Source organism: Crassostrea angulata, chromosome 2 (assembly GCF_025612915.1).
Source record: "Crassostrea angulata isolate pt1a10 chromosome 2, ASM2561291v2, whole genome shotgun sequence".
Lineage (NCBI taxonomy): Eukaryota > Metazoa > Mollusca > Bivalvia > Ostreida > Ostreidae > Magallana > Magallana angulata.
In genome coordinates this window covers 15844756-15870399 of record NC_069112.1, presented here as the reverse complement: position 1 = coordinate 15870399, position 25644 = coordinate 15844756, and the positions used below count along the sequence as shown (strand labels likewise).

The following is a 25644-nucleotide window of genomic DNA, read 5'->3' as shown; positions in this document are numbered from 1 at the left end:
ATATATATATCAGTAAATACACTTAATTAAATCCATGTTCTACATAAACGTATGTAAAATGTAAAGTATTTTTTCACAAACGGTTAAAGATGAAAGTTTATTCAAATATTGTCATATTTGTACCTTAAGTATTTATTTATGTCCACTCCTATGTAAACTAAATTGATTAACTTAAACAAAAGGTAACATATACTTTGAATTGTTATCATCCTTTTTAATTCTAAAATTTGAACACTATCTGAAAGAGAAAAAAAGCAAAACAAAACATATATTACATACTTATGTATTAAGATTAGATAGAATATAATCAGGTATTTTTTCACAACCTATATAACATCAACATCTTTAAAAAGATATTTAATATCACAGTATACTTAAACTGCAATATGATACAACGTACCGATGATTGAGATGCAACATAGTAAATGTAAAGCTTTGATTGCCAAATTTCAAATTGTTTCGTTTAACTTTGACTAGTTAACAATAGTATTTGAAATTAAATTGTATATTCCACATTGCATCTGTGGTTTTGGGAACTAGATGCCAATGAACTAGATATTGTTTAGGTAAATTTTGACTGGACTGTATCTTCAGATTTCATGCATGTGTATCAATGCTGTATAGTGCATATTTATGTATTGAAGTTTTCCCAATTTGAAATCATGGTTCTGTATAGTGTCTAGAGTGAATATATAAGCTTAGAATTATAAAGAATCAGAATGACTGTTTAATATTGGGTATATCCCTGTAACTATTGTTAAAATCGGTAGTACAACGAAGTAGTGCCTCTAAGCAAAATAGTTACTATACCTCCAGAGTGTATATACGTTAGTTGGGCCATTCATTTTAAATCAGAATGTTTGACACATGTCAGAAAAGAGGATTTGTAATTTTAAAATCAATTGTTAAAATTAAATTATTATTCGAAGGAAATAATTGAAAGTGTTTGATGTACACCCTTTACGTAAACTCTACTATACTTTCATTTTTCAGTATTTTTACACACAAACGCATTGTGTAAGATCAGCTTGATGACCTTCTTAGGAAAATAAAATAATTACCATAAAAATCACGTCGGTAGCTTCTATTATAATTTGAACGATTTTCACGGTTTTATGTGTGTCTCCTTCTCTTTTCGTTTTACCGTAAAATGCACATGAAAAACATGTTCAGTGATTTAGTTCCATTGTTCAATGGATGTTAAGACCATGAAATTTAAGATGAATCGTTTAAAGGTGTACATGATATGTTAATATTTTGGTGACATATATTTTGCTTTAGATATCAAACTTTGTTTTTTTCTACATTTTGACATTTCTATGAAACATTTTGTTTAAATTTATGATTATGATGACATGGTATGTACATTATTAGCCGTTCTTTCAAATTCTCTCTAATTCCTTTGCCAGATCATATCCGATAATACAATTATATTCAAATGGAATGGTTTACAAATACCTATGATTTTAAGATGGTAAAAAGGACAGTTTCAATATCCATGTATATTTTTTTTTCGAAACATTTCAGTTTATTTAAAAGTAGTTTATATATAAAAGTAGTTCATTAAAAGAAAGACCATGCACCATTTATTTTTGTCATTTAGAAATCGTATCTATCTTTTTTTATAATAAGAACTATCATAAGTTTACTATTATTGGCACATTCTAAAAAAAGGTTACTTTTTAACAGCTTGACACAGGGGTGTACTACCACATATTGCTTTGACAGATATTGAAAAAACAGGAGAAAAACATGGCGGAGTCTTCTTAATGCGAATTACAAAAACCTTATTTTAAATCATCCATGTCATGTTGAAAAAACAACAACACCCCAACCAAACAAAAAAATATCATAACCAACAGATATGTAGTTTTATTTACAAATGGTTTAATGCAATGGCATGTAAGTCTTTGAAATAATACTCGAGGCCGATTCCTTAAATTTATTTTACCAGAGAAATGGTCGTGAACGAACGTGTTTTTATAACAACGTATATAAGATGGATTTAATAAGACGTAGCCTGGACCTGAACAAACGCACAATATCTCTAAACAAATGTACTAGAGATATGAGATGGTTGTTGCTTCTCTTTCACAAACAGAGTTGTAGAAATGTGTCGGTGTATTGTCGTTACAGATGCCTTCCGCGATCATAAATCGAAGCCGAGTTTCAATCGGCATATCTGAAGTTTCTAAAGGACAATGTTCTGGCATAACTGTGTGGTCATGGAAACTCCAAATCATATTTAGATCATTCGGGTCCCTGAAGCTTTGAATCCAAATTTCAGCAACTGAGGGTGGTACATGACCTGAAATATTACAGTTTTTTTTTACTTAATCAAGCTATCCCTGCTTCATAAAACATTTAAAAATATTAGTATTTACCAATAATTTTGAATTTCCTCCATCTTTTTTTTTTAAATGTTATCTTTTTTCTTTTTGATTTAGCATTACATATCTAATAATTTGTAGCACTAAACCATTAATTATTAAAATATCTACATTTCGTTAATTTTGAAAATGTTTGGGGTCAATATAATTAGGATCACTTTTTGGAGAATTATTATCTGAATTCGATGATGTGTATTTTTTAATGCTTTGGTGTGTGTCTGTACATGTAATAAGAAATTATACACAAGAGAAACAATGTACTAATACACATAGAAACTTCAGTTTTTTATTACATTGAATAAAAAGAAAATGCCAGGCGCAATAGGAAAATAAAAAAGATCGATAGCCACTGTCTCAGTATATATCCACTTAATGAACAAGTAAACAAAACATGAATGTTGAAATTTATTTATAACATTGTTATTGTGTGTTTAAAAATAAATAAATGGATATGTCTTCAGATATTGAACCTAGTAAAAATATTTTTTTTTTAAACACAAACCCTGTTCTAACGTAATCCTCAAAATCGTTCTATTCTATTTAACACACCAAAAATAAATATGATTCGGTAGAAAGTAAAGAATTTTTGTTATTGTCAATCTGATTTGGAAAATAGTCTAATAACTCACTGGCAATGAATTGCAGAAATATGGTATACTTCTCAGCAGAGTCGATTCGGACTAAATTCCCTCCGTCTGCATGACAACCTAAGGCTGCGCCGCTGTAATTTTTTGTCATCAACTCCAACCTCAGACAAGTTATGACAGGTGAATGATTGATAATAATGTATCCTATTGGGCAATACGAATACACAATAAGGGTTTCATCTGAAAGCAAACCATTTCTTCAATATTAACATTCAGCATATATATTTACCATTAAGTTTTCATTATAATCTGCGACGTTCAATTTTCTAAGAAAACACTTTGATTGGATGATGAGTTTTATTATGACGCCACAAACGTCGAAGAGCACATCGGAAGCGAAAGTCAGAGTTCACACTTGTGGATGTTACAATGGCAGACAAGGCAACAAATCAAAATGAAATATAGATATAAGCATTATATGCTTTTTTATGTCGTCAGTCCTATAACACACAAGGTCATGCAGACAAATTATCATACCACGCTTGGTGTGTTATATGACCGACGGCATCCCTAAATAAGCATTCATTGATTAATTATTTAGTGCTCTAGACGTAACTGGTTAAAGTATGTCAAATAAAACGTAATATACAAAAAGTGTATTAGTAAGATGTTTGCTGTGTAGGGGCGTGGAACTGGTGTGATTTTGAGAAAAAGTGATACTTTTAATAGTTCCTGTAAAATTAAAAACCAACTACAACATCAATACTAGCAGCGACAACTTAATCAACAACAACGACGCCAACAGCCACAACAACTACAACAAGTTTGTTAGAACACAATTTTATTTACACCAAATCAAATATAACAAATTGCATCATCTACTATACTCTATCCCAAGTTTCTGCTTCCACCATTTATCACTTGGTATTTTGATAACCATAAATATCTATGGACTCAATCCATAAATTCATGCACTGCAATAAAAATCATGCCACACTCTAGCACGGTAAGTTTCTATACAAATCCACAAATAAAAAGTATACGGAGATTTTCCTTTAAAAACAATATGAAAATTATCCGGTCGAATGATAATATAAAAACAATGTGCAAGTTATCTGAGTGACTTCCGAATGAAAATTAAAAGTTTATTTTACCCATTATCAATCCCGGAAGAAATGTATCGTTATCCAAGTGTCTTCCGAATTTGAAAACAAAATGTCTATCTTTTTTCATTATCAATCCCCGAAAAAATGTATTTTCTTGCTATTTTCTCTGGATATAAAGAGGGACCATGTGAAAGAGGTAATCTTGGAATTGTTGTCAAATAATGATATCAAATGTGTGTGACTGAGCGGTATTTGTGTCAAAAAATTACACTATAACTGTCACCAATGATGACTATAATACGTTTATGTCGATGATGTAAATTCGGGGGTGAGAGCTACCCGCGAAATCCACGGAAATTTAGTCTCAACGAATTATAATGATTACATAGTATAATTTATGGTTTTCAGACGAAAATGTCTATTCTTCTACATCTACATTTTGGAAGAACAGAGGGCCCCGAAAACGCCAAGGCAGTTTTTTAGCGATCGTTTTGCTTTATTTTATGTCCCTATCACTATTCTATTAGTTAAAAGTTAAAGCAAGCTATATTGTTTTGCTTTTGTATGTAAATATTAAAACAAAAATTAAAGAATATACAATAATTTTATTTTCTTTTCCAGAAATAGATAATTTTTCTCTTTTCCCAGGAGTTGAATAATTGTAATATTTTAATCAATTTTGATTTTCCAGTTTTATTTTTTATCCATATTTCTCTGTTATGTTTGTTTTATTTTTCTAGTCTATTTTCTGATACATTTGTCATTTTAATATATTCAATGCTATTACACGAATTATTCATAGGAGGCCTTATATAACATATATACTACTATATTAAAATAATAGACTCGATTTTTTGAGCTATAATAACGAGAAATCAGATCAGTGCTGTCTTTTGTTTTATATATTTTAAACATCATTGGTACTTGAAGATTACCAATTTGTTTTTATTTTTTCTAAATCAAGCTTCGCTAAATAAAAATCAAAGACAATTCCTTTGAAAAAATCCGGAAATCATCTGAATTTTTTGGATTTTACGATCTTGCGCATTACATTCACGCATAATCACGGGAGGTTCTTTAGATTATGTTTTTAAAATATGACATTTGTATGGATAAACTCAGAAACGATATGACGTGTAAATTTTCATTTTAAATTTGTCATATATTCATCAAAGGAAATACGGGAGATAACTCTAACTCAGTGCATTTAACCTAAGAAATCCCGAGAGTTCCGAATGTCAACATGGTGAAAAATTTTGGTGAAGTGTTAAATTCTTCATTAGTATGAATTAAATTTTTAGAATAAAAGGTATTTACAGCCTCAAAATGGTTTTTGGAAATATTTTGACTGTAATTTACAATGCAGCATCATTAATTTTCTCCAAAATCGTTCCTGAGCGATTGTGCAACTTTTTGCTACATTAATACGGGTGTAAATGTCGGAGGTGTTTGAACTGTGAAAGCCCGTCCCGAGATTTTTCAGATATATTTTTCTAACTAAGCAGAGTGGAGTAAAATTAATAGCATTATTGTAGGCTTAAAGCTTGTTTATGTAAATGTCAACAATACGGCGTGTCGATGTATCTATTTCGTAAATGTCCAATATCATATGCTGTATACCAACACGTGCTCGCACGGGTCAAAGTCTAGTTATTAAATTAAACTTAATACCATACATGTAATCAACAACAAAATCAAAATCAAAGAAAAGCTAGATCTATAACAACAACAATACAACGACAATCATGATAACAAAATGCATATGATAAACGAAGTGGTTCTTAAACATTCAACACCATTTCTATCGACACTTTTGAAAAAAAGAGAAAAGAATAAAAGATGTACCATGTCTATACGTGATCCACTCAGTGTCGGAAAACTGTGTCCCTGTTAACAAACTTCTACAACAAACGCATTTTGTGGAGACAACATGGCGGCTGGAGACAACAATATCCTCATGGCTCTTCAGACAAGTCGCCGTGCAAAGAACAGAACTTTGGGTTTGGTTTGCGACCTCAATACAAGAAGATGTTGGCAACAAGCTACTTTTAACTAATCGCTGTTGTAACGCAGAGCCTGCTAATGAGCATTGCACTGAAGCGCTGAAAATCACACTTATTACAAAAAAATAAAACTGTCCTCTCATGCTTAAACTGTTTGCCTCCTGCGACACAGAAGGTTTATGTGTGAAATTATATTCCTTGAAACTGTGTTATATAAAACTTTGTTGTATTGATTTGTAGATCCATACTAGTGGCTAGAAATTGCGAGAGTTTAAATAGCTTTTGAGTATTGGTAGTCACTTTTTTCAATGATCACAACATGGATTAATTTAATATCAAAAGATTATTAATGAAATCTTTCTCTAGTTGTCTAAATTATTTATTTATTTAACAAATCAAATTCATCTGTTCTAAAAAGAGCATACATTTTCTTTTTCTCTCAAATATGATATTTATTTATCAAAATTAGTTTTTTATCAATTGATTCACTGTACAGAGTAGGCCTTCAATTTTAAATTAACAGGGAAAAATTCAAATTCAGAACTAGCATATACGAAATTTTGATGCAATTGTTATTATATTAAGTTAATATATTTTGAATAATACTTCTGCTACAATTAAATTTACCATTCAGGTTTTTTCTATTAAGCTATTCTATTGAAATACAGTTAAAAATCCACAAAAGCAATATTTATCTAGTAACTGAAAGTATTTTTTTAATAATAAATGTTAAGTGAGTTTGATGGTCTTGGCCACTTGGGCTGTATTGATCTTCTTTAGAGGAGGATTTCTATATAAAAATATTAAAAAATACCAAACTTAAAAAGGGAATACATGTATTCCTTCTTTGCCACAAAACGTAAAAAGCAAACAAATCAATCTTTAATATTTTAGATAAATCTTCTTTACAGGAAAATCTCTATAAAAATATTTAAAAATACCAAACTTAAAAAGGAAATACATGTAATCCTTCTTTACTACAAAACGTAAATAGCAAACAATTCAATTCTAAATATTTTGGATAAATCTGACAGTGTTTTTGTTTACCATTCAGCCTCCTTTATGAAGTTTGCATCTGGTTTAAACACGTCATTTAATTTTTAAAATATACAAAAAATTCTTTTATGGATACAGCTAAAACCCGAAAAAAGTAAAAGCATTTTTTTTTATTTCAAAAGGAACATTCTTTAATTACATGAATGATTTTCATTAATTATAAACATGTTATTATAAGTGTCTGATGAAATCAAAGGTCTCTTTGATACCATCTTTTATATATTCAAGAATTTGTTTATTTCAAATCAAGCGACTTCTGACACAAGTAAATAAAAACTTCTCATTTTTTTTAATCGAACAATAATTGAATTTCTGGGGTAAAGGCTTTATATACATGTAGACAACATATATGTGCACTATGTGGTAAACTGAATATTCTGGTTACATCTTAATTTAAGTGTTCTTGTAACATCTTAACATCGTTTCATTTACTAGTATTTTTAGCATTATTTAAACTGTTAGTAAATTGTTTGGGAACTCCTGCAATGTACGGGATATGAACGACATAAAAATCTGTTTTTAGAGAAAATATGTTGTGTTAAATATTTAGAGATAAGCTCACAAGTAATATTTTAGTAACCAGTTAAAACCACTATAAAATTACGAAACAATTTACATGATCATTGATTTTTTGGTTAAATTGCATTGGCATTACCAACATACAGTATACGTATCTGATTCTCATCATGCTTATCAATGGCAACAATTGGAAGTTACAGTCTACAACAATAATATTAGTAGTATACATGTACATTGCCACATCCGAATGACACTCATGACAAAATATCAACGTAATTCCTCAAACAAGGAAAGAGAATCTGTAAATCAATATCTTAGCTTTAATTACGACCCTAGCAAAGAAGATTAAGGGTAGCATTGTTAGAGCATATCAAAGAAGAAGAAACTTAATTGAAAAACATTATTGATACGAAGCCTGAAACGGGAAACTTTGATGATCTTTTATCCAGACTGTGCTCCACTTGAGAACAATAATCAGGTAATGCTTGTAAAAAATATAAGAATAATTATTTGTGATAATTTATACATGACAATTGATTATTTTGTATTTTTCTTAAACTTTTTATACTGCATTAGCTGAATTGTTGGACCGATGGTATTCTAGGAACGATGGAATAAAATTTAAGACGTTTCAAAGCGATTTATTTTCCTTTACATGTTGAATAAATCAATGTATACTTCAATGTAGCTACAATGAAATGGTTATTTAAATTACCGCATAGTTTTCACGGATATTTGTAAGATGTTAATAACGATAAATGTAGTCTTAAAAGGCATTAAATGGTAAAATTAAAAAAACCTTTTACCTCCTGGTTTGTTCCAGGGGTTTAATCAAAGCTGTTTTTGTATGCCCAACCTCCCAGATTTATCAGATAATGGCTATTTTTATTTGACAAAGGCGGAAATGGTGATCTTTATAGTATCATTAACACATTCAGACATATTTAAGCAATAAATAAATATATAAAATCACATATTGAGGGTCATTAATATAAAATGCATGGTTACTTTCTTGAAATAAGCTTTATTTAGGCGGGTAAAAAAAACGTGACGGAGGGCTAGCCTTGATGAACCCTCCTCACGTTTTCGACCCGAGGCCAAAAATAGATTATACATGTACTTCGAGACATTTATGTTTATTCCACAATATAATATCAATATTCTGTATCAATCGAGCTATTTTCAACAAATTTCGCTGAATATCTGCAGTTGAAACTATCGCGCCATGGTGTCAACAAAGCAACAAGATGACGTCAGAATACAAATGAAATGATGCGCGAAAGCGTGCGTACTCGTTCTTTAAATAATAGACATGTAATGTAAATTCAGACATAACGGATTATAAAACTGTATTGCAAAGAAAAGATAAATTAATATAATTAAAAAAATAACAACTTATAAAGCAACTTTGAATAAGAATATATTAATTTTTTGTTTTAGATGCTGTATCGAAATTAAAAAAACCAACATATCCATGCCACCAGGAAACTTATGCTTAATATGAATAGAAATGAAGTGATACAAACAACAGACAGTGTTTTATTTTAATTTATTTCCCTTACAAACGATGCAAAAAGCAAATACTTCACAATCTTTTCAAGTTCTAAACGTGGAAGATAATTTTTCCAAAAAGAAATATTTTTTTGCTAGCGCAATTTTATATTGATATATGTAGCTCCGTTTATTTGCTCGAATTCCGCATGCTTAGAATGATGAGCAGAGACTCTTAACAATATGTGCCCATGTTCTAAAAATGTACTAGTGTTTTAAAAATTCGAATGTTTTTCATTTTTTTTAGGTTTATTCTTCACCGGGCCATTTAACGTGGAAAAAATATAAATGTTTAAAAGACATTAAAAATTGTTTTTGTGGACTTTTTTTTTTTTTTAATCTCAGTTGACTTTAAACAAATACATGGTGACTAAAATTGGTTGTACATTATGCATTGAAATACTTGTTTTGTTAAATGTATGTACTGCTTCTCGGCGAAAATTGAAAAAAAAGAAAACTATTTCGCCTCAACTTATCCATTTGGACTTAAACAAAAAACTGTATGTATGGATTCGATCATTAATGTAAAGGATTTTCATCGGGTAAAAAACACAGTTTTGGTAAATCTATCTTTTTATGTTACTTTTATTTAATATTTGTTCACGATGTTGTGTCAAAATAGTACAAGTCTCTTTTCTTAATATTAAGGTTAAAAGATTGTAAAATATATTATCAATATCTACGTAAAAAGCCACCAAACAACTTTTCTTCGAGTAGGTGTGATGTAGGTGGCCTTGAGTGAGAGTTAAATTAACTAAACATTACCTGGATAGTACTTCTACACTATAGCCGATTTCAGTTTTGTGAATGAAGATAAATGTTTTCAATATTTAATACATGGATGTAGACTAAGTTTTATGATCGAATAATAGCATACAGTCAATAATGTACTTTGGAGTAAGTACAGTGTATTTCATAGGCTTGTGTTGACTTACACAATGAAAGTAATGTGTAAAGATTATGTAGAGGCCTTTCTAAGACTAAACTATACTTTTTATTTTCCTTTCATGTGATGTATGCTTATGATGTCGAATAGTTAACAAAAACATACACAACAACTAATCAATAAAAATGTGATTGTATACAGCTAACTGTGCTAGCTTCCATACTAATGTTAAAAGAAACTTTTTTAAATCAATACTATACTCTTCATAAGACTTGCAACATAAGTTTGCATAGTCCGTATAAGAAGTATTTGCAACATATGTTTTTTATTTCATATCTTTACATGGTTCTTAATTAAATCAAGCCGCAATTAAATACAAATCATAAATATAAATGATAAATCGATTGATACGTTGTGTTGATATTTTTCTTTAATCAGGATGGTTGTCATTAGTAAGTGTACTCCGACTAATGTGGCTACTTTTAGATCAAAGAGGATGCTGGGAAGATTGTGGAAGACCTGGAACAAGTGAGAATGACAAAACAAGGAGGAGAATATTCATAATAAAGTAATGTTGGCTGAAATGACTTTTTCCTCTACATGTATAATCGTAATATGATAATTTGAAGGTATATACAATGTATGCCGTTCTTAACGACAGTTTTGCAATGTTAAAACCAGACCCAAATTTTGTCAGCATAAATAGGTTTATGAAAAAAAAGTATACCGAAAATTTTGCAACTTTTTTTATAAATATTAACGGTACTGACCATTATTTGAAAATGAATAAAGGGGATTTACAGATCATATTCATAACAGATTAACGTTTGAGGTGGATTTTCGCATGTTCGCGGGAAAAGTAATTCAGAAAAGCAGCATGCAGAAGGAGGTAAAACGACAGGTTTGTTTACATTGTTTGAATTCATGTGAACAGGTTTGTGTTCTATTAACAGAAAAATATTAGATATTGTCATCTGTTTTTTACGAGGATGGTTGCGTTTCGGTGTCGAAGACAATCGATGAAAGCTCTTTTTCAATTGACCATTATGTTTAAACGTTGACAACTTTTACACCCCTGCAAATGTGTTCGGAATGTTTTCTTTATTGTTAAGTATGTAATAAATGCAGAGGTGCTCGAATGAAAGTTCACGAGACTTCACCGAGCTTTGTTCAGTTCCTGTTAAATTTCGAGCGGAAGTATAAGTGTTCGGATAATATTCTCAAAATACGTAAGTACTGGTCGTTTTTATATCATATCCTACTTTGATTTATGTTAAAACATGAAAATCTTTTCAGATGTATGTCTTATTTTACCATCAAGCGATTATTTATATTATACGATAATATTCAGAACAGAGTTATCGTTCGTGTTCAACCACGTCTAGAGTGGTTGAAAATATAAACATTGGGTAGCTTAATAAAATCATAGCCATGTTTGATGCTTGTGGTGTGCAATACCATGTTTTTAAAAAAAATAATGGGTGTCTGTTTTGCATAAAAACGTAGTATATCGAGCCATTTTCAAGGAATATTCTGCATAAAATAGTATAGTCTGTTTCACTCTTGATGCTATTACTTGGTCAGGCGCGGATCGAAAATTAATCCTATGGGGAGTTTACATTAATGCATGTTAATTTTTGCAACAGCAGACAAGAGCTATTTTTTTGTATTGTCACATTTATTTCTAGAACACATTTTATCCATCAAATAATGAAGATAAAGTTTAAAATCAATAAACATCTAGATTTCATATTTGATTACAAATATCTAAATTCTATGAAATAGACTATAAACACGAGGCATGATTTTTACTGCGAAACTAAAAAGGGTCAAATAAAACCACGTGGTCTAAAATTTTAATGACAATAACATTCGCAGGGGTGTTTTATTATCATAATAAAACGTCAAAATTATCCTGTCTTGGGTCCCTCGACTCAAAACATTTACAGTTTATATATTTTAAGTATTCGAGTGATAGCTATACAAGTTTTATCATATTTAGACAACGAATATCGTACCATACACATACGCTTCTTTTCCTTACGGAGTAAATATTGTTTTAAACAAAGAAAAACACAGCTGCGTGAACCATCTGTCTATAGCAAGAAACCGACAAGCTTATGCTAAAACACGACGTTTCTAACACGTGTCCACCGCTCAAAGTGGTCTTCAATATAAATTCTTAATTTACAATGTTTTCTGTCAGCCTGTTTCTTTCTTTCTTTTCTCTTTGAACGCATTATTCCACTGCCACTGGTCCGACCACGTTTCCGCATCGACCTCTTGTGTACGTTCTAAAATAAGCTTGTTACATCACGTGCAAATGAATATTTCAAATTTTGGCGTTTGTTGACCGGCCCGTTAAAAAAAATAAATTCGAATTAATATAAAATACTTTAATTTTTACTTTTATATGCATTTAAAAAAATGATATAAATTCATAACCGACAATTTTTTGATATTAACGATAATTGTTTTACAAGTAACTTTAAATATGAGAGCGGATTTCATTCTCTCTTTCCTTTTTTTCCTTAAAATATGCACGTTAATTTAAATAAACTGAAAGCAAGAAATGAAAAAGAACAATACTTTTCAAAACTATCGTAATAAAATAGTTATTATTTTAAAAGAAGAAAATTAACTACACTTGTTCATTAAATACATTGACATGTATGACTCTGAAATATGATTTAAAGCCACTCTTTGCAATTTGTTCCTGGAAAGGGGTAATGATCTAAGGCTTCCTTTTTGAATTACGCATGTATCACATGGATTTAATGTATTGACATGTAGGCTTTTAAAATATTACTTGAGGCCAGTCTTTTACATCTATTCCCGGGAAGGATATTGATCCAAAGAATTTTATTTTATAATTACGTATAAACCACATGGGTCTAATAATTAAGGCATAATTTAAATCATAGAAGACACACATCATTTCTAAGCGCATCTACTAGTATAAAGTTAATGATTGTCTGTCACTTCACTCAATTTAAATCTCACAAACAGAGTTATAGAAAAATGTAGGTTCATGATCGTAACAACGGTTCTGCGCGATCGTGAATCGAATTCGAATTTGACCTGGATAATTTATTGTTTCCAACGGACAGTGTTCTTGCATAACTGTGCCATCATGGAATCGCCAAATCTCATTCGAGTCCCTGAAGCCTTGAATCCAGATTTCAGCAACAGCAGGTGGGACATAATCTGAAATGTTACACTTTAAACTTTATTAGGCGGACTCTGGTTTTTATTTCCGCACCTGTTTCGGATTTAACAAAAGTCACATTACACCAACATTGTACTATGAAAAAAATAGGGATACCAGTCCACATTTTCCACTTTAAAATCATACAAAAGTCCGAGAATTTAAAGCAAATATAGATATGACAAGTTTTACCTGTCTGTAAGTCTCAGGTTTAGTTTGTTTAATTACATGCATCTAGCATTGCATTACAAAACAAAATCACCTTGGAAGTTATATTTTTAACTGAGTTTTTTAGCTGACGAAACTAAATTGATTTTAACTCTTTAGAGAAATATGCATTCAGAATTATCAACATTTAAAGAATAACCAGAAATAAAAACGATCTCCCTCAATCCGGGTAAGGCGGGTGACTAAAAAAGAACAATAACTACCAGGAAGTAATCATAACATTCTAAAAACAAATTTAAATACAATCCTGACATTGATAAAAGAGGTCAGAGTTTCGACTGGTTTGTCAATCAAATTTAAAAAAAAAAGCGTAATCATAAATTGATTAAGATCATGCCCACTAAAACCCAACACTATCAATATTGAGAAATAAACAATGTAAATCAGGTAAAATGATTATAAGAAGCATCATAATCATTTGTCAACTAAAAAAAATAAATCATAGAAATTACATAGTAAGCAGTGCAATACAAAATTGCCGGACAAGCAGTTGCATAAAGATAGATTAAACTCCTTTACCAGCAAGTATGTGTTTGCCCTGGAATGTATACTTATGTTTAAAATATAAATCATTTATAAACTGTGTGTGTTATCAACATGACTTATTTTAGGAATAAGGAATGATTATTTGAGTATTAGAATGTGATAATTTTGGTCGGGGCGTGATCAAATCCAATAAAGCCAGAAGGGCTTTATGATAGATTCGATCACGCCTCGACCGAAAATAACACCTTATAATATTAAAAGAATGACTCCTTATTCCTGATATTTATATAATTTTTATTTAAATATAAATAAGCAAACCCCGCTGGCGCCTCAATTATACGTCATTTGAATTAATGGGTTTTATAGTACAAAATCAATACGTAGTGTTATCATAGGCAAAGAAACTGGAAAATATAAATATAACTCATTAACAATGAATTGTTACCCATAGAAAATGTGAATAATCTCGAAATAAAAAAAAATATATGATTTAATCGACAATTAACGAAGATAATATTATGCTGTGGATTTTTTTTAAAAATAGCAACTTTTGTTATGAACTTGGTTCTCTGATAACTCACTGGTAATAAACTGCTGAAAGATGGCATATTTCTCGGCAGAATCAATTCGAATTAAATCCCCACCATCTGATTGGCAGCTTGTGGCGGCCTCATCGTATTGTTTTGTCATCAACTCTAACCTAAGACAAGTCCTGACTGTTGATGAATTGACACCAATGTATCCTGTGGGGCAATACACAATATTGGCTCCACCTGGATAAAAAAAACCCAACAACTTTACTTCATACAACGAACTGACTCAAAGTATATACAATTGGGCTCATTGATGTACAAGTAAAACATTTTCATAAGAACTGAATTCTAACAGATTAAACACATTTTGTCGTTATTGATGAATTTCTGAGCTCATATAAGGTATGCATTTAAATTTATATTGATTTCGTTAATATATGAAATTGTTGGAGGAGGCCAAACTTAGATTAGCTGTCATACACGCTCTTAAGGTAAATTCTACAATTTTTGTAAACAGTGCTTTTCCCTGCTCTACACCTCAACATTGTAAACACGAAACATTTACAATTAAAAAAAAGAGTGTTACAAAGAACATCAGCATGTGATCTTGAACCATTTGATGTAAACTTTTACTGAACAACAGATATTTTATACAATTTACGCTCTCTTTTAGGTTGGGATTACACTTCTCTACTTTTTTTTCAGTGAACATATGCATCGTAGCTATAACATGACCATTGCTTTTGCAGTATTACTGGCTAAAATACTGCAAGGGTCATGTATACCGCTATTGGATTGGGTTAAATACCGTGTTGACAAAACATGTTGAATATATACATGTATAACAGTCACGCAACTTACTGTAAACCTACTGTTATTCGCGGAAAATTTCTCGGTGCGAACTGGTCCTTGCCCCATAGATTAAATAACAACAAGGTTGAAGATAAGGCTTAGTCACGAAAATAGTCGCTGAGGGAGATTATATCATTTTTTTTTCGGGAAATAAAGTCGTCGCGAATAACAGTTGGTTTACAGTAAATAACAACAAAATTAACTACATGAAACCCACAACTATAATAACGAATTACACATAAATATAGCTGTTGCAACTACAGGTATAAACACACTATGCAAGGAAAACCAATATAAAAAGAAGATACCCTGTTTATAGGTGATCCACTCCGTATCGAAATAATGCAGCCCTGTTAGCAGAGGTCTACAGCAAACACACCTAGTGGAGACAGCATGACGGCTGAAGACAACATTATCCTTATGATTCTTTAGACAACTCGCCGAGCAATGGACAAAGCTTGGAGTTCGATTAGCGACCTCAACACAAGACGATGTTGGTCGAATATAAGTTTTAACAAATTGCTGTTGTAGAATAGAGCCGGATACAGCAAATACAAGTTGAACGCTGAAATACACACATACTAAGACGAAATAGGACTTTACTACCATGCCTTCTTTATGTTCATGTGATGCGACATCGAAGTTTATATGTAAGTTATATTTCTGGTAATAAGTTGATATAGAACTTTAAAGTATTGATTTGTTGACCAACACTGGTGAATTTTTATTGTTTTAAGGTATTTCAAATCACGTTTACCTACAGCTATCTAGAGCATAGCATTATTTAATATCAAACATTCAATTAAATGTTTCTTAATAGCCCATAACAAAAGATGTAATTAAACCGCCCGTTTTCTGATTTATACATATTTATTTTACAAATCAAATATCATTGATGTTTATAGGGCATACATACATGGGTACATCTACTTTGTCACTGTAAAAAGATATTTACTCATTAAACTAATTAGCTCATTTTGAACCCTCCTCCCGTCTAAATTCAATATTTATTAAATAAACAAAATTCAAGTATTTATATGAACTTTGTTTTCGAAAAATACTTTTCTGCAATTGTAACTTTCACCTATCGTATACGCTGTTATAATACAGCAAGAGAAAAGAGCAAAGATATAATGTAAAATACGTCATTAACCAGATATGTTTAGTCGTAGATGTAGGAACGTTAACGGGTATTTGCATCTAGATGTGTATGAATGACTCCATATTAATTACTGTAATATACAGTATGAGTTATTTGTATTGATTCATCTAAATATTTTACATAGATAGAGGCAAAAATTTTAGCAAATTAAAACAAATTGAACAATAATGAAAAATAAGAGTTTGATTGTTGTTTATATTATTCAAACACAAACTGTGTCCTTAGAAAATATTCCATACTTTGATTGTATATTTTTCATTGAATATCATCATTTTTCGTTATATACATGTATATATATATATATATATTTTTTTCTTTCTCGTGTTTATTAATTTGAAAGCGGAGACTTTTTTTAAGAGAATCATTTTAGAAGTAAAGTTTTGCTCCATCTCAGAGTCAATATCCTTCCCTCGGACACATAAAAATTACAATGTTGGCAAATGCCTTTTAGTTGGTCTGTATAGCTATAATATCAGGTTTTCTCTCATACTTGCGGAAGTACTTTTAGAGACGAAAAACAACATGGTAAAATTTTTGACATGTTTGACCTTTCCGTGCATTTCATATCAATTGAAAACTTGACTTTATTCATTTTAATTTGTTTTGTTCGGAAAGCAAATGTTTTTTCGCCGTATGTTTGACGCTACAATCATTTTTTTAATGATTCTGTATCGAGCGTAGTCGAATGTGTAATAATGATGAATAATATCCCAATTTTGTTTAAGTAACTTTTGAATACATGTTCAAAATATTTGTTTATTTTATCAAACAAGCGATCGAAAATTTGGGGTGAAAAACTACTAAAGAGGGCATACATGCTCACAGGGTTGTAACTATTTTCTGGTCACTTTCAAACATTTTTCTCTTCCAATTAATTCTTATCTTTTATGTATTATTGTATAAAGATTATGTACATTGTTCGGGTTTGCGTGTTATTGTAAGTGTTCTATGAGGGTTGGGGTGATATAAATGGTAGGAACAAACGTGTATCGAGATAACAAGTAAATTTAAGTAGAAAGGTATTAGATCCTTTCCAAAAAGTGTAATACATGTAGCATAGTACTACTGAAACATGAGTAGAGTCGTCGCTTTAAACACAAATTCGAAATCATCCTCCAGTTTTCTTTTCTCTCTTTTTAAAGAATAGATATGCAAGTGAATTTGCAACATCTATATTATTCAGACAATAGCTTAAAAAACAATTAAAAAAAGGAAAAGAAAGTGGGTTTTTTTTTATTCCATTAATGCATTTGTCACACCGAAATTAGAATTTCCAAATCTCACCCGTGTCATTAATTGCCACCAATTAATAGAAAAAAACCTGGTAGCGACAGTCTAAAACAAATAAACCCGATGTATGAATATACTCTGTTAGGATCGAAGGTGACGATAATCACGAGATTCTTCAAACAAGTAACATAATTTTAAAATCAATATCTCAGTATTGAGTAAAGAAGATTAGATAAATAATATCAATTTTCTTCTTGTATAATCATCCGATACACTGTAGGATCTAGCCACATTACATCACATCTAATAAAAAAAAGAAACTTATTTGAATGGCATTTTTGACATCAATACCTGAAATTAGCCACTTTTTTCTGTTTTTCAAGCAGATTGTATTTCACCAACTTGAAATACAATATGTTATTGTTTGAACTAGATAGGACTTATGATTTTAAAATTGCTAAAATTCCTGCACGAGGATTGATTATATTGTATTTTCCTTTATTCTGAAAGAACATGGATTTTTTTTTTATTTTGTAGTGTTTTGTTGGCAATACATTAATCTTTAAAGAATGCGTTTTTTCAAATTATTTCGATTTTCTTTATTTGTTGCATAGACATGTATCAATGTATCAATGATGAAATTACAATGTCACAGCATAGTTTTAAGAGACAGTTATGATTTGTATAAACAGAAATAATTACAATTTTATTTAGTACTTACTAAATGGTGATGATTTACAAACACGAAGTTAAAATATGTCGAGAAAAAACTACTTGATTAAATGGTAAAGATGTTGTTTTCCTTTTTTCTAAAAGGTTTTGAGGCGTGTGTTAACGACTACAGGCGTGCATTCTATCTGTGCCAGAGCCTACATGAAACGTTATAACAATGGAGGTAGTTGTTGTCCAACACATTAGGAAAGTTATGCAAGAATCCACAATGATGGTCCACTGGAAAAAAAGATATCCGTCGCTCTCAGTTATTGAGAAAAGATGCATTAACAAGAATTCAATGTAAACAGTTAAGTATACAATCCATTTTATATTATAGGCCGATATAATAATAACCATATGGATAATTTTTCTTAGAATACAATTATAGTTTTTACTACATTTTGCCATATTACAGCCAGGAGCGTTGCTTCTTTATACCGTTAAATTAATTATTTATCTTTATATATCGTTTGCTTTCAAAGATACTATCTAGCTTTAAACTATTTTGTTAATCATTTTACATGCAGCTTTGTAAGTTTATACATATTTAAAGTATTTTTCACTTTTACTCAGTGCATTTCACAATGTGAAAATAACACATATTCATGCTTATGATCTTTTTCACCAGTTCAAACAAACATAATTTTTTCATAAATGTATTTATATTTATAATTATTTATAAACTCAAACACATATGTAGGAACTGCATCGCCTTCGTCTGTGCAACAGACTTCAATTGAAATCAAATTTTTACAACAACGAGCATATTCATTATATCTTCTAATCAATTATCAACATTATACAATATACAAAATAAAAAAATAGATACATGTTCCCAGTAAACATAAAGAAGGGGGGGGGGGCTTTTGCAGGTAAAGCAGCGAAACCTCGAATGGCTTCAATTCCCCATAACTTGGCCCAGGTAAACCACGCACGAGTACACTTAATTCCTTATACTCGTCAATGAGCCAATCGAAATCGGTATACTGTAATGAATAACACTGGAAACAACACGTGTTTCCTTTACCATTTATAAATATATGTACCAAATGATAAGATAAACACATTTTGAAATCTCTAATATCCTAAAATAGTTTATGCATATTGAAAATTTCTGTTAAGTTCGCGAGAGTTATCTTTCCTGAGGTAATATCAAAGTTAAATAGCATCTTCATACATGGACACAAAATCAACGTCACCGGATGCAACCAATGAGTTTATTTTGCAGTAAAATTTCGAAAGCGTCATTTTCATAGAGTGAGTTCTCAATTTCTTTCAGGACGCCGCTAGCTAAGCATTGAAAATTTTCAAAGCGATCTGTAAACCACCTCCACCCCTCCACTTTCCTTTTTCATGAACATGTATAAAAAAAGAAAAAATGTTGTGTATTTTCATTTTTTTATTGAGCATGGCGCTTTCAGTCCACAAAGATTATGATTTACATCAATCACATTATTGATTACATGAGTAATGGGAGTTATGGATTATTTCAGTTGTAAAATATTATGGCATAAAGAAAAAAATATTCATAATTTTATGATTGATATTATTATTATTACTTATTCATTATTGTAATATATTCATCTATTTCCATTTTCCTGATTCTTTCAAACCAAATTTGGTTAAATAATAAGCTCACAAAAGTAGCAGAGTGCAACACACAAATTTTCATGTTTTTAAAAATTTATTTTTGTCGTTTTTAACAATCGATTGTTGCGTGCCTTATTTTTTTCAATATAAAACCTTATCCAGCGCAAAGAATTGCTTCTATCACTTGATAATCTGTTTTGTAAATATTCACATTTATCACGGCGACGAGCGAATTATTTATCTAGTTAAGGTCAAACAAATAGTACGTAACAAATCACTTTTCAGTTTGAAATTTCATTTGATATTCAATCTTCTCAATAAGTGCCATGTCATTGGATTAAGCTCCTATGTCTGTATCCACGCTATACCTATCTGTTTGTCAAGAGGCCCTTGATAGGGAATCCTTCTGTAGTTAGGCCGTTTGAAGGTACCCCTTTATATTTTTTTAATGTTTCATGGGAAGTAACTCTTTCTTTCTGGAATTATGAAATCCGGGGCATTTTGAATAATACGTTTGCCTGCTAAATAAACGGCCGAACCTGACACTCTCCTCTGTTCTTTTTAGGGTTACACTTCCTTATTCTTATTAATATGATAATTAATTAACCTGTAATGTCCCTTACCTGGACCGATTCGATTTTTGTCCCAAAATCCTAGTTCGTCACTTTATGCTGGATCTTCCAGGAATAAACTTTGTAACTTTACATCGACTCAATTACAGAACAACAACAAACAATCGTCAACACACGAAACGTCTTCGTGACAGTATTTTGTAACGAGCTATACGTATTTTCCTTCGGATGTAATATATTTATGCAAAATATTCATTGAAACAAAAGAAATAAAAGATTGCACCCACCACACACACACACACACACACACACACACACACACACACACACACACACACACACACACACACACACACACACACACACACACACACACTCATTTTACTGGTTTTAAAATGTATTTTATACTTGTTGTTATAACACCTTATCCTAAAATTATTAAACAATAAAAATGATATTACTATTAAAAGCACAATTTAAAGAGTTAATTTTAATGGATTATATTTCCATGCTCATCTCTACATACATCTATCTTTACCATAACCAGATTAAACCGTTTTTAAAAAAGAACTGTTCTTACTGTAACTAATTTACGCCTTCCGTGAACTACAATTTATACCGATTAATTTGAAAAAAAAATCATCAATAAGGGTATGTAAATATGAGCATTTTATGATTTATTTTTGACGTCGTCGTATCAATAACTGCCGTCAGGTGAGCAGACACATTATCAATAACGTGCTGATATAAATGATATCATTTAGTTACAATTTGCAACTTAATGTTTGCTGATAAAAATAAGTTTAGCAATTGATTTTGCATTGATATAATTTTAAAAAAAATCTTGTTTTGTTAATCATGTATTTTGTTTTAGAGTCAATAAAATTATAGGAATTAAAAGACAATGTTTTTTTTTAAATCCGTGATATCCAGCGTTCGTACAATATAACAATACAATAGGTTTTGGTTGAATGATAACGGCCGAGAAGAGTTTTTACTACCTAAAAAACTTGTAGAGCACGTGTTTAAAGGAAAGCCGGTGAAAAGTTGCAAAAATATGTAATAGGAAAACGACCAAAACTTTCTGAAAATAAACGACAACGGGCTCTTAGGATGTTAACGACTGGTTGCTCACATACAGATGTTGCTCAAAAATTGAATGTGCATCCGTTTACCCCATGCCGACTTTTGAACCGATTTAAAACCGCGGGGAACGTCAGTGGTCGGCAGCGTTTAGGACGTCCACGTAAAAGGACTGGCTGACAAGATCGTTTCATTGTAACAAAACCAAGACGTAACCGTTTCATGGCTGGTCCTAGAGTTGCAGAAGAATTGCGACGAGCTACTGGAGTAAGATTATGTGGTCAAAGTGTAAGAAATAGGCTACGTTCAGCAAATCTTCGAGCTCGAAGACCTTTCACTGCAGGAACATTACCACAATTTTATCTAGTAACCCGCATCGCATGGGCCAATGTTCATTGTTGTTGGATTCAGAGACAATGAAATGACCCAGTGGGTACGCAACGTTGTTTTATCGTTGAGGAAAGGTTGAAATCAAGTTGCAACGTTGATCAACCATTATTCAACGTTGATTCAACGTTGAGGTTTCAACGTTGAAACCCAAACCATATATCAACGTTGATTCCACGTTGAAGATCCAACTCACTTTCAACGTTGAAGACATCAAACACTTTTCAACGTTGAAACAACGTTTAATAAATGAAACTGGCCACATATTTTCAAATTTGAAACTTCCTTTTTATTTTTTAAAATCTACCTTTCACATGTACTTATATTTTGTCAATTGTAGGAGCATGAAATAATGTGTTTTACACATATTAATGTTAATTTGAATATATCTTCATCTTATTTGATTTCGAAGTAAATTATTATATTTTTTTTCCAATTTTAATATCAAAGATTTTTTAATGAAATGTTAATTTTTTTCCATTACATTTTAAAACAAAAGATAGTTTTGATACAAGAAAATTGAGATTGAGCTGTGCGTACAGCAGCTGGCTAATTGCATTTTAACAAGGTCAGTGATAAGGGGATGCGCAGACCCAGCACTACTGCAAGCACTGCTGATCTTGGGAATTATGCTATTTACCAGGCTGCTCTATGTCAGCTTGACCACTAAAGACGCTATTGGTGAACAAAGAAATTCAGTTCTCAGGTACAACTCGTGCAGTCAAACACGGATTTTATGTACAGTAAAATGCCAGATTTCTAAGCTTTTGAACTATTGTGACTATTTTATATTTTAAATTCGAATATGTTTGGAGTCATTTTTAGAACAGTCTGCAGAGTGCAAATGATGAACTGATTATTGCGGATTCTACGTTTTTGTGTTGACCTCCTTTGTTCCATATCATGGAAAACAAGCATGGCTACCATTTGGCGGAATGTACGCGTGGTTTCTTTGTGTTCATTTTCCCATAGCCTTATGTAAAACATTATGAAATGCAACGTTCCATATTTTAACAAGACCTTCATACAAAAGCTGTTTAGCGAAGGATGTCCTCGTATATTACAAGGGTTTAAATGGAGATCGAGTTTTTACATTTGGATCACATCAAAACACATAAAACAACACAACATAATTAAAAAATACATTTATAAGAAAAAGTTAACCAAAGTCACTTAATTTTAACTTTTTTTTCAACGTCATATCTACATATTTTCAACCAGATTTCAACACCTTTTCTACGTTGAATCGACGTTGAATTTTGACGTTGAAACAATGTTACATTTTCAACATTGCCTCAACTTTCATATGCAGCTTTTTTTCAACGTTGATTCATCGTTGATGCCTGACGTTGAAACAACGTTGTTTAAACGTTGAAATGTATACTGGGGAGGTACTGTTCATCGAAGAGTCCCGATTTATCGTATTTTTCGCGGATGGAAGAGTTCGTTTATAGAGACGAAGAAACGAGCGATTTGACCCAGAAAACATTATTCAACATAATCATAAGGGCGGCTGAGGTGTCATTGTTTGGGATGGAATAAGCCATCGGGGTAAAACGGTGCTTGTGGCATTTAATGAGACGTTAAATTCTAAAAATAATGCGAAGAGATTGTCGTTCCTGTAGTTGTCCCCTTTTTACGCCAAGGTATTGCAAGAATCCTGCAGCAAGACAATGCCCGTCCGCGCACTGCACGTCACACACAAACCACCCTTCAACACAACAATAATGATACTTTGGATTGGCCTGCACGGTCGCCAGATTTGCCACCTACTGAGCACGTTTGGGACATTCTTGATCGTCTATTGAGACTATTAAGGAGCTGGCCCTTGCCCTGCAGCATGATTGGAACCCGACCACAATGCAGGAGGTACGAAACCTGATAAGGAACATAAGTCGCAGCTGTATGGCTATATGGATACAACACAACATACTAAAATTCAGTCTGACTTTAAGATCGTAACCCCTATTAAGTAATAGGTATCCGATTCCACCCTGGGTGTAAATTGCTGTTAAGTAACGAAATTCCTGGTTTCAGGAGTCTGCAAGAAATATGTCCGGTGTTTACCTGTACACAACTATAACTGTAAGTAACATTTCCATATGATTGAAGTAACACCTGGAAATATGATAGAGTCATAGCTCATTAGATATCGTTTAATTTGTTGTTTTTTCTCCAGATATCTAGATTATACAAAGACTACACTTGTTCTTTTTGTTGTGCCCCCATTTTTATATGTACCTTGCTCACTTCTTCAGCGGCTCAAGTTGCTATCATCTTGGTCATATTATACCGCTGACTGCTATAAAATGCAGAAGAGATCATTAGATAAGCATGGGTGTTTTTCGACAAGTCTGTAAGGTTAACGGGTCAATTGCTCTATTGAACAATATTATCTTGTATTATTTAATTGCAGCTTTTAAATATATTTCCCAAATATATTTGAGATAAACTTGGGAAAAAAATCCCCCAAAAACCTAAATATGGAAAGTTATTAATGATCTCCATGAATTTCTATGTTGAACTTAAAACACCTCTCATACCTTATTTTCACTTTGGGTGGCATGGATCTAATTATTTAGAATCTACATAGTTTGAAATTGTAGCATGAAAGTTCTTAAGAAGAAATTTAATAAAGTTATTTTCATCAGATATTTTTAAGGTCAAACTTTCAAAGCTTTTTTGGGCCCGATTAAATTCAGGGATCAGGATTATATGAATTTAAAATTTGCATTTTTTGAGGATGCTTGCATAGCATTCTCACAAATTGTAGTAACTGTAGTTCTTAAGAAGAACGTTTTTTTTAATATATTCCATATATATTTCTTTTTCAACTTTCAACCCCTCTTGAGCTTCGTATTAGTTCGGATGTCTTCTTGTTAACAATTTAAAATCCAAATTGTTTGAAATTGTAGCATTGAAGTTCTTGAGAAGGAAACTTTCCCATTTATTTTTGTGTCAAATTTTGAACATTTCTTTGGACCTTAGTATAAGATTTAAAATCTTCATTATTTGAGACTGCTTGCATAGTAATTTCGCAAATTATAGCATTGCTGGCCTAGAGAAGTTATCACCATTTTCCCCATACATTTCTATGATAAACTTTGATCCCCTCTTAGGGCCATCGTATTAGTCTGGGGTCACAAGGTTAAAAATATCTACTATACATTATTTAAGAATGCTTGCATTTTAATCTCATAATTAAAGCACTGTAGTTTTTGAAAAGAATTGTTTTATAGTTTTTCAAATATATTAGTATATTTAACATTGAAACCCTCTTGAACCCCTAGTATCATTCTGGATTTTCATATTTTGCAATAATTTATAAACAGTTTAGCATTTCATTTCCTTCAGGATGCTTTGTACTAAGATTGGTTAAATTTGGCCCAATGGTATAGAGACGTCAAACATGTGACTAAATTTACAGACAGAAAGACAGACGGTCAGACGCACGTCGGGCAACGGGCGATTTGAAAAGTTTATTTGGTTTATATGAGCGAA

The 25644-nt window shown here is 31.3% G+C and overlaps 2 protein-coding genes across 2 annotated transcripts; both read right to left on the bottom strand.

Annotated features, from left to right (window-relative positions):
* Nucleotides 1-1933: 1933 nt before the first annotated feature.
* LOC128170908 (uncharacterized) lies at nucleotides 1934-6236 on the bottom strand. The gene is made up of 3 exons (XM_052836662.1): nucleotides 5929-6236; nucleotides 3020-3217; nucleotides 1934-2308 (listed from the first exon to the last, which is right to left on the bottom strand). Exons 1-3 carry the CDS (start codon nucleotides 6227-6229, stop codon nucleotides 2061-2063), a joined length of 747 nt encoding a protein of 248 aa, XP_052692622.1. The 5' UTR covers nucleotides 6230-6236; the 3' UTR covers nucleotides 1934-2060.
* Nucleotides 6237-11802: 5566 nt separating this feature from the next.
* LOC128172962 (uncharacterized) lies at nucleotides 11803-16036 on the bottom strand. Its single transcript, XM_052838699.1, has 3 exons — nucleotides 15714-16036; nucleotides 14602-14793; nucleotides 11803-13305 (listed from the first exon to the last, which is right to left on the bottom strand). The coding sequence occupies exons 1-3, from the start codon at nucleotides 16012-16014 to the stop codon at nucleotides 13091-13093; spliced, it is 708 nt and encodes a 235-aa protein (XP_052694659.1). The 5' UTR covers nucleotides 16015-16036; the 3' UTR covers nucleotides 11803-13090.
* Nucleotides 16037-25644: the final 9608 nt, after the last annotated feature.